Source organism: Ranitomeya imitator, chromosome 1 (genome assembly GCF_032444005.1).
Source record: "Ranitomeya imitator isolate aRanImi1 chromosome 1, aRanImi1.pri, whole genome shotgun sequence".
Lineage (NCBI taxonomy): Eukaryota > Metazoa > Chordata > Amphibia > Anura > Dendrobatidae > Ranitomeya > Ranitomeya imitator.
The window spans coordinates 661,302,583-661,317,158 of NC_091282.1; the positions used below are offsets into that span (position 1 = coordinate 661,302,583).

At 42.8% G+C, this 14,576-nt stretch overlaps 1 protein-coding gene across 1 annotated transcript in view; it reads left to right on the forward strand.

Moving 5' to 3' along the window:
- Nucleotides 1-8,389: 8,389 nt before the first annotated feature.
- Nucleotides 8,390-14,576, forward strand: part of KCNN3 (potassium calcium-activated channel subfamily N member 3) — a 156,532-nt gene continuing 150,345 nt past the window's right edge. Inside the window, exons 1-2 of the mRNA XM_069728888.1 lie at nt 8,390-8,468; nt 8,594-9,429. Coding sequence (XP_069584989.1) covers nt 8,665-9,429 — 765 coding nt within the window. The 5' untranslated portion in view covers nt 8,390-8,468; nt 8,594-8,664. The remainder of the gene's footprint in view (nt 8,469-8,593; nt 9,430-14,576) is intronic.

Genomic DNA, 14,576 nt, shown 5'->3' on the forward strand with positions numbered 1-14,576 from the left:
TTTGTGCCAGGGTCAGGATGATATAGAAGTATATTGTCAGAAATTTAGGAAATGGTCAGTACTCACTCAGTGGAATGAATCTGCGCTGGCAGCTTTGTTCAGAAAGGGTCTCTCTGAGGCTCTTAAAGATGTCATGGTGGGATTTCCTATGCCTGCTGGTTTGAATGAGTTTTTGTCTTTGGCCATTCAGATCGGTCGACGCTTGCGCGAGCGTAAATCTGTGCACCATTTGGCGGTACTGCCTGAGGTTAAACCTGAGCCTATGCAGTGCGATAGGACTATGACTAGAGTTGAACGGCAGGAATACAGACGTCTGAATGGTCTGTGTTTCTACTGTGGTGATTCCACTCATGCTATTTCTGATTGTCCTAAGCGCACTAAGCGGTCCGCTAGGTCTGCCGTCATTGGTACTGTACAGTCCAAATTCCTTCTGTCCATTACCTTGATATGCTCTTTGTCGTCGTTTTCTGTCATGGCGTTTGTGGATTCGGGCGCTGCCCTGAATCTGATGGATTTGGATTATGCTAAACGTTGTGGGTTTTTCTTGGAGCCTTTGCGGTGTCCTATTCCATTGAGAGGAATTGATGCTACACCTTTGGCCAAGAATAAACCTCAATACTGGGCCCAGCTGACCATGTGCATGGCTCCTGCACATCAGGAAGTTATTCGCTTTCTGGTGTTGCATAATCTGCATGATGTGGTCGTGTTGGGGTTGCCATGGCTACAAACCCATAATCCAGTATTGGATTGGAATTCCATGTCGGTATCCAGCTGGGGTTGTCAGGGGGTACATGGTGATGTTCCATTTTTGTCGATTTCGTCATCCACCCCTTCTGAGGTCCCAGAGTTCTTGTCTGATTATCAGGATGTATTTGAAGAGCCCAAGTCCGATGCTCTACCTCCGCATAGGGATTGTGATTGTGCTATCAATTTGATTCCTGGTAGTAAATTCCCTAAAGGTCGATTATTTAATTTATCCGTGCCCGAACATGCCGCTATGCGCAGTTATGTGAAGGAATCTCTGGAGAAGGGACATATTCGCCCATCGTCATCACCACTGGGAGCAGGGTTCTTCTTTGTAGCCAAGAAGGATGGTTCGCTGAGACCGTGTATTGATTACCGCCTTCTTAATAAGATCACTGTTAAATTTCAGTATCCCTTGCCATTGTTATCTGACTTGTTTGCTCGGATTAAGGGGGCTAGTTGGTTCACTAAGATAGATCTTCGTGGTGCGTATAATCTGGTGAGAATCAGGCAAGGAGATGAATGGAAAACTGCATTCAATACGCCCGAGGGTCATTTTGAGTATCTAGTGATGCCGTTCGGACTTGCCAATGCTCCATCTGTGTTTCAGTCTTTTATGCATGACATCTTCCGTGAGTATCTGGATAAATTCCTGATTGTTTACTTGGATGACATTTTGATCTTCTCAGATGATTGGGAGTCTCATGTGAAGCAGGTCAGAATGGTTTTTCAGGTCCTGCGTGCTAACTCTTTGTTTGTGAAGGGATCAAAGTGTCTCTTCGGTGTGCAGAAAGTTTCATTTTTGGGGTTCATCTTTACCCCTTCTACTATCGAGATGGATCCAGTTAAGGTCCAAGCCATCCAGGATTGGATTCAGCCGACATCTCTGAAAAGTCTGCAAAAGTTCCTGGGCTTTGCTAATTTTTATCGTCGCTTCATCTGTAATTTTTCTAGCATTGCCAAACCATTGACCGATTTGACCAAGAAGGGTGCTGATTTGGTTAATTGGTCTTCTGCTGCTGTGGAAGCTTTTCAGGAGTTGAAGCGTCGTTTTTGTTCTGCCCCTGTGTTGTGTCAGCCAGATGTTTCTCTTCCGTTCCAGGTCGAGGTTGATGCTTCTGAGATTGGAGCAGGGGCGGTTTTGTCACAGAGAGGTTCTGATTGCTCAGTGATGAAACCATGTGCTTTCTTTTCCAGGAAGTTTTCGCCCGCTGAGCGTAATTATGATGTGGGCAATCGAGAGTTGCTGGCCATGAAGTGGGCATTCGAGGAGTGGCGTCATTGGCTTGAAGGAGCTAAGCATCGCGTGGTGGTATTGACTGATCATAAGAACTTGACTTATGTCGAGTCTGCCAAGCGCTTGAATCCTAGACAGGCCCGTTGGTCGTTATTTTTTGCCCGCTTCGACTTTGTGATTTCGTACCTTCCGGGCTCTAAAAATGTGAAGGCGGATGCTCTGTCTAGGAGTTTTGTGGCCGACTCTCCGGGTTTATCTGAGCCAGCGGGTATCCTCAAGGAAGGAGTCATTGTGTCTGCCATCTCCCCTGATTTGCGGCGGGTGCTGCAAAAATTTCAGGCGAATAAACCTGATCGTTGTCCAGCAGAGAAACTGTTCGTCCCTGATAGGTGGACTAATAAACTTATCTCTGAACTTCATTGTTCGGTGTTGGCTGGTCATCCTGGAATCTTTGGTACCAGAGAGTTAGTGGCTAGATCCTTCTGGTGGCCATCTCTGTCACGGGATGTACGTACTTTTGTGCAGTCCTGTGGGATTTGTGCTAGGGCTAAGCCCTGCTGTTCTCGTGCCAGTGGGTTGCTTTTGCCCTTGCCGGTCCCAAAGAGGCCTTGGACACATATTTCGATGGATTTCATTTCTGACCTTCCCGTTTCTCAAAAGATGTCAGTCATTTGGGTGGTCTGTGATCGCTTTTCTAAAATGGTCCATCTGGTGCCCTTGGCTAAATTGCCTTCCTCCTCTGATTTGGTACCTTTGTTCTTTCAGCATGTGGTTCGGTTGCATGGCATTCCTGAGAATATTGTTTATGACAGAGGTTCCCAGTTTGTTTCAAGATTTTGGCGAGCCTTTTGTGGTAGGATGGGCATTGACCTATCCTTTTCCTCGGCTTTCCATCCTCAGACTAATGGCCAGACCGAACGAACCAATCAGACCTTGGAAACATATCTGAGATGTTTTGTTTCTGCAGACCAGGATGATTGGGTGTCCTTTTTGCCGTTGGCTGAGTTCGCCCTTAATAATCGGGCCAGCTCGGCTACCTTGGTTTCTCCATTTTTTTGCAATTCTGGGTTCCATCCTCGTTTCTCTTCAGGACAGGTTGAGTCTTCGGACTGTCCTGGTGTGGATTCTGTGGTGGATAGGTTGCAGCAGATCTGGACTCAGGTAGTGGACAATTTGATCTTGTCCCAGGAGAAAGCTCAACTTTTCGCTAATCGCAGACGCCGTGTGGGTCCCCGACTTCGTGTTGGGGATCTGGTTTGGTTATCTTCTCGTCATATTCCTATGAAGGTTTCCTCTCCTAAATTTAAACCTCGTTTTATTGGTCCGTATAGGATTTCTGAGGTTCTCAATCCTGTGTCTTTTCGTTTGACCCTCCCAGACTCCTTTTCCATACATAATGTATTCCATAGGTCGCTGTTGCGGAGATACGTGGCACCTATGGTTCCATCTGTTGAGCCTCCTGCCCCGGTTTTGGTGGAGGGGGAATTGGAGTATATTGTGGAGAAGATTTTGGATTCTCGTGTTTCTAGACGGAAACTCCAGTATCTGGTTAAATGGAAGGGTTATGCTCAGGAAGATAATTCCTGGGTTTTTGCCTCTGATGTTCATGCTTCCGATCTTGTTCGTGCCTTTCATGCGGCTCATCCTGGTCGGCCTGGGGGCTCTGGTGAGGGTTCGGTAACCCCTCCTCAAGGGGGGGGTACTGTTGTGAATTCTGTGGCTGAATTCACTCCTGTGGTCACAAGTGGTACTGCAGCTTCTGAGCTTCCTCCCTCAGGTGTTCTGGTGAGCTCGTTAACTGCTTCATTACTTAACTCCGCCTGATGCTGATATCCTTGCTCCTTGTCAATGTTTCAGTGTTGGATCTGAGCTTCTCCTGATTGTTCCTGTGACCTGCTGCTCTGTATAGCTAAGTGCTTTTTGCTTTTTTGTTGCTTTTTTTCTGTCCAGCTTGTCTTTTGTTTTGCTGGAAGCTCTGAGACGCAAAGGGTGTACCGCCGTGCCGTTAGTTCGGCACGGTGGGTTTTTTTTGCCCCCTTTGCGTGGTTTTGCTTTAGGGTTTTTTGTAGACTGCAAAGTTCGCTTTACTGTCCTCGCTCTGTCCTAGAATATCGGGCCCCACTTTGCTGAATCTATTTCATCCCTACGTTTTGTCTTTTCATCTTACTCACAGTCATTATATGTGGGGGGCTGCCTTTTCCTTTGGGGAATTTCTCTGGGGCAAGTCAGGCCTATTTTTCTATCTTCAGGCTAGCTAGTTTCTTAGGCTGTGCCGAGTTGCCTAGGTAGTTGTTAGGCGCAATCCACAGCCGCTTTTAGTTGTGTTTAGGATAGGATCAGGTGTGCAGTCTACAGAGTTTCCACGTCTCAGAGCTCGTTCTTGTATTTTTGGGTATTTGTCAGATCACTGTGTGCGCTCTGATCGCTAAGCACACTGTGTTTCTGGATTGCCTTCATAACACCTGTCATTAGCAAACATAACAGATAACATGCCGGTGATCCATTCAATTTAATTAGTGGAGTTCATTATCAAAATCGAACTGCCTTTATCAGCGGGTGAGCTGGACTCTATCTTTCTCTCAGTATTATAGTAGTTATATTCTTGTACATAGGGGCAGTATTATAGTAGTTATATTCTTGTACATAGGGGCAGTATTATAGTAGCTATATTCTTGTACATTCGGGCAGTATTATAGTAGTTATATTCTTGTACATAGGAGCAGCATTATAGTAGTTATATTCTTGTACAGAGGGAGCAGTGTTATAGTAGTTATATTCTTGTATATAGGAGCAGTATTATAGTAGTTATATTCTTGTACATGGGGCAGTATTATAGTAGTTATATTCTTGTACATAGGGGCAGTATTATAGTAGTTATATTCTTGTACATAGGGGCAGTATTATAGTAGTTATATTCTTGTACATTGGGGCAGTATTATAGTAGTTATATTCTTGTACATAGGGGCAGTATTATAGTAGTTATATTCTTGTACATGGGGCAGTATTATAGTAGTTATATTCTTGTACATAGGGGCAGTATTATAGTAGTTATATTCTTGTACATAGGGGCAGTATTATAGTAGTTATATTCTTGTACATAGGGAGCAGTGTTATAGTAGTTATATTCTTGTATATAGAAGCAGTATTATAGTAGTTATATTCTTGTACATGGGGCAGTATTATAGTAGTTATATTCTTGTACATAGGGGCAGTATTATAGTAGTTATATTCTTGTACATAGGGGCAGTATTATAGTAGTTATATTCTTGTACATAGGGAGCAGTATTATAGTAGTTATAGTCTTGTACATAGGGGCAGTATTATAGTATTTATATTCTTGTACATAGGGAGCAGTATTATAGTAGTTATATTCTTGTACATAGGGGTAGTATTATAGTAGTTATATTCCTGTACATAGGAGCAGTATTGTAGTAGTTATATTCTTGCACATACAAGCAGTATTAATAATAATAATCTTTAGTATTATAGTATTTATATTCTTGTACATAGGGAGCAGTATTATAGTAGTTATATTCTTGTACATAAGGCCAGTATTCTAGTAGTTATATTCTTGTACATAGGGAGTAGTATTATAGTAGTTATATTCTTGTACATAGGGGCAGTATTATAGTGGTTATATTCTTGTACATAGGGAGCAGTATTATAGTAGTTATATTCTTGTACATAGGGGCAGTATTATAGTAGTTATATTCTTGTACATAGGGAGAAGTATTATAGTAGTTATATTCTTGTACATAGGGGTAGTATTATAGTAGTTATATTCTTGTACATAGGAGCAGTATTATAGTAGTTATATTCTTGCACATACGAGCAGTATTATAGTAGTTATATTCTTGTACATGGGGTAGTATTATAGTAGTTATATTCTTATACATAGGAGCAGTATTATAGTAGTTATATTCTTGTACATAGGGGCAGTATTATTGTAGTTATATTCTTTTACATAGGGGCAGTATTATACCAGTTATATTCTTGTACATATTGGCAGTATTATAGTAGATATATTCTTGTACACAGGAGAAGTATTATACTAGTTATATTTGCGTATGTAGGGGCAGTATTATAGTAGTTATATTCTTGTACATAAGGGCAGTATTATAGTAGTTATATTCTTGTACATAGGGACAGTATTATAGTAGTTATATTCTTGTACATAGGGGCAGTATTATAGTAGTTATATTTTTGTACATAGGGGCAGTATTATAGTGGTTATATTCTTGTACACAGGGGCAGTATTATAGTAGTTATATTCTTGTACATAGGGGCAGTATTATAGAAGTTATATTCTTGTACATAGGGGCAGTATTATAGTAGTTATATTCTTGTACATAGGGAGCAGTATTATAGTAGTTATATTCTTGTACATAAGGGCAGTATTATAGTAGTTATATTCTTGTACATAGGGAGCAGTTTTATAGTAGTTATATTCTTGTACATAGGGGTAGTATTATAGTAGTTATATTCTTGTACATAGGAGCAGTATTGTAGTAGTTATATTCTTGCACATACGAGCAGTATTATAGTAGTTATATTCTTGTACATAGGGAGCAGTATTATAGTAGTTATATTCTTGTACATAGGGCCAGTATTCTAGTAGTTATATTCTTGTACATAGGGAGTAGTATTATAGTTGTTATATTCTTGTACATAGGGGCAGTATTATAGTGGTTATATTCTTGTACATAGGGAGCAGTATTATAGTAGTTATATTCTTGTACATAGGGGCAGTATTATATTAGTTATATTCTTGTACATAGGGAGAAGTATTATAGTAGTTATATTCTTGTACATAGGGGTAGTATTATAGTAGTTATATTCTTGTACATAGGAGCAGTATTATAGTAGTTATATTCTTGCACATACGAGCAGTATTATAGTAGTTATATTCTTGTACATAGGAGCAGTATTATAGTAGTTATATTCTTGTACATAGGGGCAGTATTATTGTAGTTATATTCTTGTACATTGGGGCAGTATTATACCAGTTATATTCTTGTACATATTAGCAGTACTATAGTAGTTATATCCTTGTACATAGGGGCAGTATTATAGTAGATATATTCTTGTACACAGGAGAAGTATTATACTAGTTATATTTGCATATGTAGGGGCAGTATTATAGTAGTTATATCCTTGTACATAGGGGCAGTATTATAGTAGATATATTCTTGTACACAGGAGAAGTATTATACTAGTTATATTTGCATATGTAGGGGCAGTATTATAGTAGTTATATTCTTGTACATAAGGGCAGTATTATAGTAGTTATATTCTTGTACATAGGGACAGTATTATAGTAGTTATATTCGTGTACATATTGGCAGTATTATAGTAGTTATAGTCTTATACATAGGAGCAGAATTATAGTAGTTATATTCTTGTACATGGGGCAGTATTATATCAGTTGTATTCGTGCTCCTAGGGAGCAGTATTATAGTTTTTACATTTTCTATGCTACATTTCATAAGTTGGATTCACTTTTTCTGCATTATGGGATTTGTAGTTCCCGCAGTGACATTAGTCCAGCGTCAGATTTCCTCGCAGCAGGATTAATTACCGAAAAGTGACAGGGCACACGACGGAAATGCCACCTATCTGTCAAATATAGATGTGACTTTCCCTCCTCCTTAATAACATGTAAAAGCAAAATTCCCAGCAGTGTCCATAGCAACAGACCCTGTAAGAAAAAAAAAAAAAAACAAGTCGGAGAACGCAAACTTTACCACCTTTAAGAAACTGAGGAACTAGGGGCTTCAGTTTCATGGTCGTGCCGCTGATGTAATACAAGACAGATCAGGGGCCATATATAATGTTCATGGAAAGCACAGCATGTGAGGTGTCAGAGGCACGGGGCATGCAGAATATTTAAAAACAATACCAAGAGGGTCTGCGCCTCATAGTTTAGGTATGCCTCATACCTGATTATGTCACTTGCCCATATTTTGGTGCTTCATGGCACTATGTGTAGGTAAAGGGGTGAGACTCTGATGTATAGAATGGTGACATTACATGTTGCTGTAACTGATGACGTGCCCACGGCCAGGGCATAGCCAACCCATTGCCTGGACAGAAGAGCATGCAATCGAATAGTGAATCGCATGGTATATGTTGCGTGCTAGGGTTAACCCCTTGTGTGCCAGCCCCCCTATAATTCAAGGTTCCAGTGATCATTAACGTGAGGAGAAGGGGACACAGAGGGAGGTGCAGGGGCACCTCAGGGGCTGAAGGTGCAGGAATGGATGCCAGGACCATGGCCGTGGTGCTTCACCTGGGCACCTCTGTAGCTCTGAGGAGGTTAAAGCAACGGTGCAGGGCTGGATCAATTTGTCACCGCTGCCAGAAAGCCAATAGGAGCTGCCTGCCAAGAGATGGGCTTGGCTTGGTAAGGGAGACAGAGCTAGCTATAGAGAGAGAAGACAGGCAGGATCTCAGCTCCGAGTCCCCAGCACCTACCATACAATGACATGTAAGAGCTGCCAAAGTAACACCTGAGGATTTCATGGCATTGGCATCTTTGGGAGGCTTGGGAGGGCATTGCCCATTTTTCTGTTGCATTTAATCTCTCGCTATCCCCCTTCTTTTTCCCTGTAGGATATTGCACACAGAGTGTCAGGATTGGGGGGCTGAAGGCGTCTCATCATCACATCCACATCACCACCATCATGGACACCTCTGGGCACCTTCATGATTCAGGGGTTGGCGACATGGATGAAGAACCCAAATGTCACTGCCCGTTATCGGGGGACTCTGTGAACCAGCTGCAGAGCCAGAGCTACCATCACAGCCTGTTGCACTCATCCTCTCCATCAGCTTTCAGGGCACCTCCTTCCAACAACTCAACCGTCCTCCACCACCCTTCTTCCTCCAGGCAGGGCAGCCAGCTCAATTTAAGTGACCACTTGGTTGGACACTCTCCAACTTCAGCGTCTACAAGTGGGGCTGGCGGAGGATGCAAGCACAGACAAGCTAGTCCTCTCGTCCACAGAAGGGACAGCAACCCATTCACCGAAATAGCCATGAGCTCTTGTAAATACACAGGAGGGGTGATGAAACCCCTCAGCCGACTAAGTGCCTCCAGAAGGAACCTGATAGACTCGGAGCCCGAGAGCCAACCTCTTCAGATCTTCAACTCCAGCAATGCTCCTGAGATAGTCATCTCTTCCAAGGATGAGCACCACTCCAACCAGAATCTACACCACCATCCCAATGCCACACAGAACCACCAACACTCAGGCAATAACACCTCCACCACCAACTACCCCAAACCCAACAAGAGGAAGCATCAAAACATTGGATACAAATTGGGACACAGGAGGGCACTCTTTGAGAAACGGAAGAGGCTTAGTGACTACGCGCTGATATTCGGGATGTTTGGAATAGTTATCATGGTCATTGAGACAGAACTGTCATGGGGTTTGTACGAAAAGGTAGGATCAACACCTTTGGGGAGAAGGCGCTTGGGTTTGGGTGTTTGAGTGGGTTACATGGTGCAGGGTCTTCTCACATAGATACAATATGGCACCTTACTTAGCTTGGTACATAAGAGCCATCACGGTGGCTCATCCCGTGACTACTCCTCCAGGGCCACAGTGTCTCTGGCCCTGAAGGAGTTAACCGGTCTCACACATGCTAGGATCCCATCCTCGGGTTATGGGGAGAATAATCGTGCTCACATACATAGTCATACACAGCCTATATGCAGAAATGTAGAGGATGCTGGGAGAAAAATGGCTACAGGTGTCATGTAGGCAGCTACATGAGGTGAATGTCTGGGATTTGCACTGGGAATAAGATGGCTATGATGAAGCATATCAGGGATGGAGGTGGGGGGCGGACTATGGGACTTCTCACAGGAGCATTCCCCACTTGCTCCCAGGAAGCAGGCAGAATGTACAATGAGCTCTCCCTCCGATCTGCAGTCAGGAGGAGAAGCGCAGCCCTCAGCACCATCTGCTGAGTACATCTTAAGATTTCAGTGAGGAGAGGAAATGCCAGGGAGCAAAACTAAGAAAATAGGGTTAATGGCAAGGTAGGGCAACATCAGGTCCTTGCAATGCTACGACTAGGGAGAGGCGACTAGGGAATCCAACAGCTGTGTGTGAGAGGAGGGGATGACTGATAAGCCATACTGGTAGTGGTGGTCACCCAGCTTTCCCAGTGCCCTCAGCGGTGAACCATGATCAATGTGTCCCACAAGCTGTGTTCTTCATTAAAGAGCAGGCTGAGTCATCTACCTGTAACCTATCCTACTGATAACGATAATCATCAGGGTTGCCAGTCTGGCAGTATACACAGGGGGTATCACCCAGCTTTCCCAGTATCCTCGTGGCAAGCCATGATCAATGCGTCTGACTAGCTCCATTCTTTATCAAGGCGCTAGTGAAGAGTCATGTATGAGCCTACCAATAATGATAATCCTCACCTGACAGTATGCACATGGGGCAGATCATTCAGCTTTCCCAGTGTCATTAATAGTTAATAATGATGAATGTGTCCCACATTAATTAGCATAGCCAGCTGCGTTCTTAAATCGGCACACTATTCAAGTGACTGAGCACAGCGTCTTGTAACCCACAATCATCACAGTCATCACATCAGTCTGACAGTATCGACTTAGGAGGCATCACCCAGCTTTCCCAGTATCCTCAAAAGTAAATCATCATTAATGTGCCCTATACTAACTAGCTATGTTCTTCATCAACGTGTGAGTCAAGTGATCCACTGCTAAACTAACCACTTAACATGCAAATCTTCCAATAAGGATAATGCGAGTCTGACAGTATATACTTAAGGGGCATCACCCAGCTTTCCCAGTGTCTTCAATGGTACATGATCAATGTATCGTGCTCGAAATCCCCCCTACTGTCTGCTTCCTTTATGAATGTGAGTCAAGAGGGCCACTGCAAAGTCATATATAAACCTGCAAAAAATTAAAATCCCAGTGTGACAGTTGTCATACAGAGGTAGTCACCCAGCTTTCCCAGTGTCCTCCATTTTAAACCATTATTGTGTCTAGAATTAAATAACTGCGTTCTTTATCGACAAAGAAGTCAATTGATCATGTGTAAAGAGTCATTAAAAAATACCAATAATGATCAATATTTATAGTGGTCTTCACCCAGCTTTTCCGTTGTCGTGAAGTGTAAACCATAGTGAATGTTTCCTGCACTGATTCTTGCAGCCATCTATGTTCTTTATTGATGTGCAACTCCGCTGAGTCATGTAATCCGACTGATAATAACAATCAGCCACGCACAGGCAGCATGACCCAGCTTTCCCTGTGTCATGAATCGTCATACTACCTACACTGTAATGGTTTTTACTGCATGCAAGCTGCAGGGTTGTGATTTTCCCAATTTTTATAGATATGGAGTGTGGGGTGTAAATAGTTAACTGATGGCCATGTCTACAGGACACAGTGGAGGCTAATTGTGGCTGGATGATGGACGGGGCACTGAGGGCATGGAGCCATGGCAGGGGAGAGGTGCTGGTGCCATTTCAGCTGTTAGAGCATGTAACTGCATCTGTCTAAGGGAGACATCTGCTGCTGTCAGACACCAGTGTGTAATGCAGAAGGGGGCAAAGATCGGGAGCCTCGGGGGGCTTCCTGTGCTGGGTGATGGTTTTACAGAGGCTGAGGCCATATACACTATGTAAAGGCACAGGGTATCTACACAGAGCACAGCAGTGGCTATACACACTATCTAAAGGCACAGGCTATCTACACAGAGTCCAGCAGTGGCCATACACACTATGTAAAGGCACAGGCTATCTACACAGAGTCCAGCCGTGGCCATACACACTATGTAAAGGCACAGGCTATCTACACAGAGTCCAGCAGTGGCTATACACACTATCTAAAGGCACAGGCTATCTACACAGAGTCCAGCAGTGGCCATACACACTATGTAAAGGCACAGGCTATCTACACAGAGTCCAGCAGTGGCCATACACACTATGTAAAGGCACAGGCTATCTACACAGAGTCCAGCAGTGGCCATGTACACTATGTAAAGGCACAGGCTATCTACACAGAGTCCAGCAGTGGCCATACACACTATGTAAAGGCACAGGCTATCTACACAGAGCACAGCAGTGGCCATGTACACTATGTAAAGGCACAGGCTATCTACACAGAGTCCAGCAGTGGCCATACACACTATGTAAAGGCACAGGCTATCTACACAGAGCACAGCAGTGGCCATACACACTATGTAAAGGGACAGGCTATCTACACAGAGCACAGCAGTGGCCATACACACTATCTAAAGGCACAGGCTATCTACACAGAGCACAGCAGTGGCCATACACACTATCTAAAGGCACAGGCTATCTACACAGAGCACAGCAGTGGCCATACACACTATGTAAAGGCACAGGCTATCTACACAGAGCACAGCAGTGGCCATGTACACTATGTAAAGACACAGGCTATCTACGCAGAGCACAGCAGTGGCCATACACACTATGTAAAGGCACAGGCTATCTACACAGAGCACAGCAGTGGCCATATACACTATGTAAAGGCACAGGCTATCTACACAGAGCACAGCAGTGACCATACACACTATGTAAAGGCACAGGCTATCTACACAGAGCACAGCAGTGGCCATATACACTATGTAAAGGCACAGGCTATCTACGCAGAGCACAGCAGTGGCCATACACACTATGTAAAGGCACAGGCTATCTACACAGAGCACAGCAGTGGCCATACACACTATGTAAAGGCACAGGCTATCTACACAGAGCACAGCAGTGGCCATACACACTATGTAAAGGCACAGGCTATCTACACAGAGCACAGCAGTGACCATACACACTATGTAAAGGCACAGGCTATTTACGCAGAGCACAGCAGTGGCCATATACACTATGTAAAGCACAGGCTATCTACGCAGAGCACAGCAGTGGCCATATACACTATGTAAAGCACAGGCTATCTACGCAGAGCACAGCAGTGGCCATATACAGTACAGAGCAAAAGTTTGGACACACTTTCTCATTTAAAGATTTTTCTGTATTTTCAGGACTATGAAAATGGTAAATTCACACTGAAGGCATCAAAACTATGAATTAACACATGTGGAATTAAATACTTAACAAAAAAGTGTGAAACAACTGAAATTATGTCTTATATTCTAGGTTCTTCAAAGTAGCCACCTTTTGCTTTGATGACTGCTTTCACACTCTTGGCATTCTCTTGATGAGCTTAAAGAGGTAGTCAGAAAACAAAAAAATGGGTATTCCAAAAGGGGACAATATCACAAATATTATGTCAATACTTTTGTGAAGAAAAAATACATACAAAAAGACATACACGTAAAAAGTATAAAAAACATAAGACAAGGACATATTAAAAATAATGATAAAGCAACAACTCAGAAGGGGTATGTCGTCCAATAGTGAGAAAATAATTCAATAATTTGAGCTGTTATATCATTATTTTTAATATGTCATTGTATTATGTTTTTTTATACTTTTTATGCGTATATCTTTTTGTATGTATTTTTTCTTCAATAAATTATGTATACAGAGTGACAAATGTCTGTTCTTACTTCTGAATCCCATATCACAGCAGAGGGAGGTGTAGGGGTGTCACCACAATGTACCAAAAGACGAGATGCAGAGGCCGGTCTCTCCAGACTTTGGAGGATAGTGATTTTATAACCCACCATTATGGATATGATAATATCTCCATCCGCTGCAGAAGGAAATCAATACTTTCTTCTCTGAGACTTTCCAGCTCGTTAAAAAGTTGCTTCTTATAGAAAAAATGTGTGAGATATTACTGCAAAAGCAAGATTAGTGAGAGAGCGAGGGGTTAATGCATCCATTATTCACCGAGTAACCGGATAAAGTAATACACTGATATGTATTACCCAGTGCTGAGCATTACAGCATTTATATGCAGCACTGTGCAAAAGTTTTAGGCAGGTGTGGGGAAAAAAATGCTACAAAATAAGAAGCTTTCAAAAATAGAAAATGTTAAGAGTTTATTTGTATCAACTAACAAAAATGACAAAAATGTAAAGTGAATGAGGAAGATAAATCATATGTTTATGTGAATGTCTGGTTTGTGGTCGCAATTGTTCCATGAACCCAACTTCTGACTAGACTTCTCCAAACAGTAGTTCAAGTTGGGTGTAATGGGGGCCACTGGCTGCTGCCAGTTCTGAGCTGGTGCCACTGCTGGACATCTTCCGATATTGAAGCGTAGTAACGTGACGTGCTTTCATCTTCGCATTAAGTTTCCTTGACCAGCCAGGGAATCTATAATCCTCAATGTTGTCCATTTTCTGGTGCTTCTCCAAAAGCACATCTGAAAACCCCAATATGCTATGAAAGCTTTACCTGGGAGACACCTTACTGATGCAGTATAACTACCTTTTTGCTGTGTCAGTATTGCTATGGTGTGTGACCTGTAACACAAAACTCTCTTCCACAACTTCACCATTGTAGCAGAGTTTGTCTGTTCCTCGCCCTGTTTTAAGCCTCCTGCACAGCTGTTTCAGTTAATGAAAATGATGATCATTACCATCTGTTTAGTATAATTGGTCACTAATACACCTAA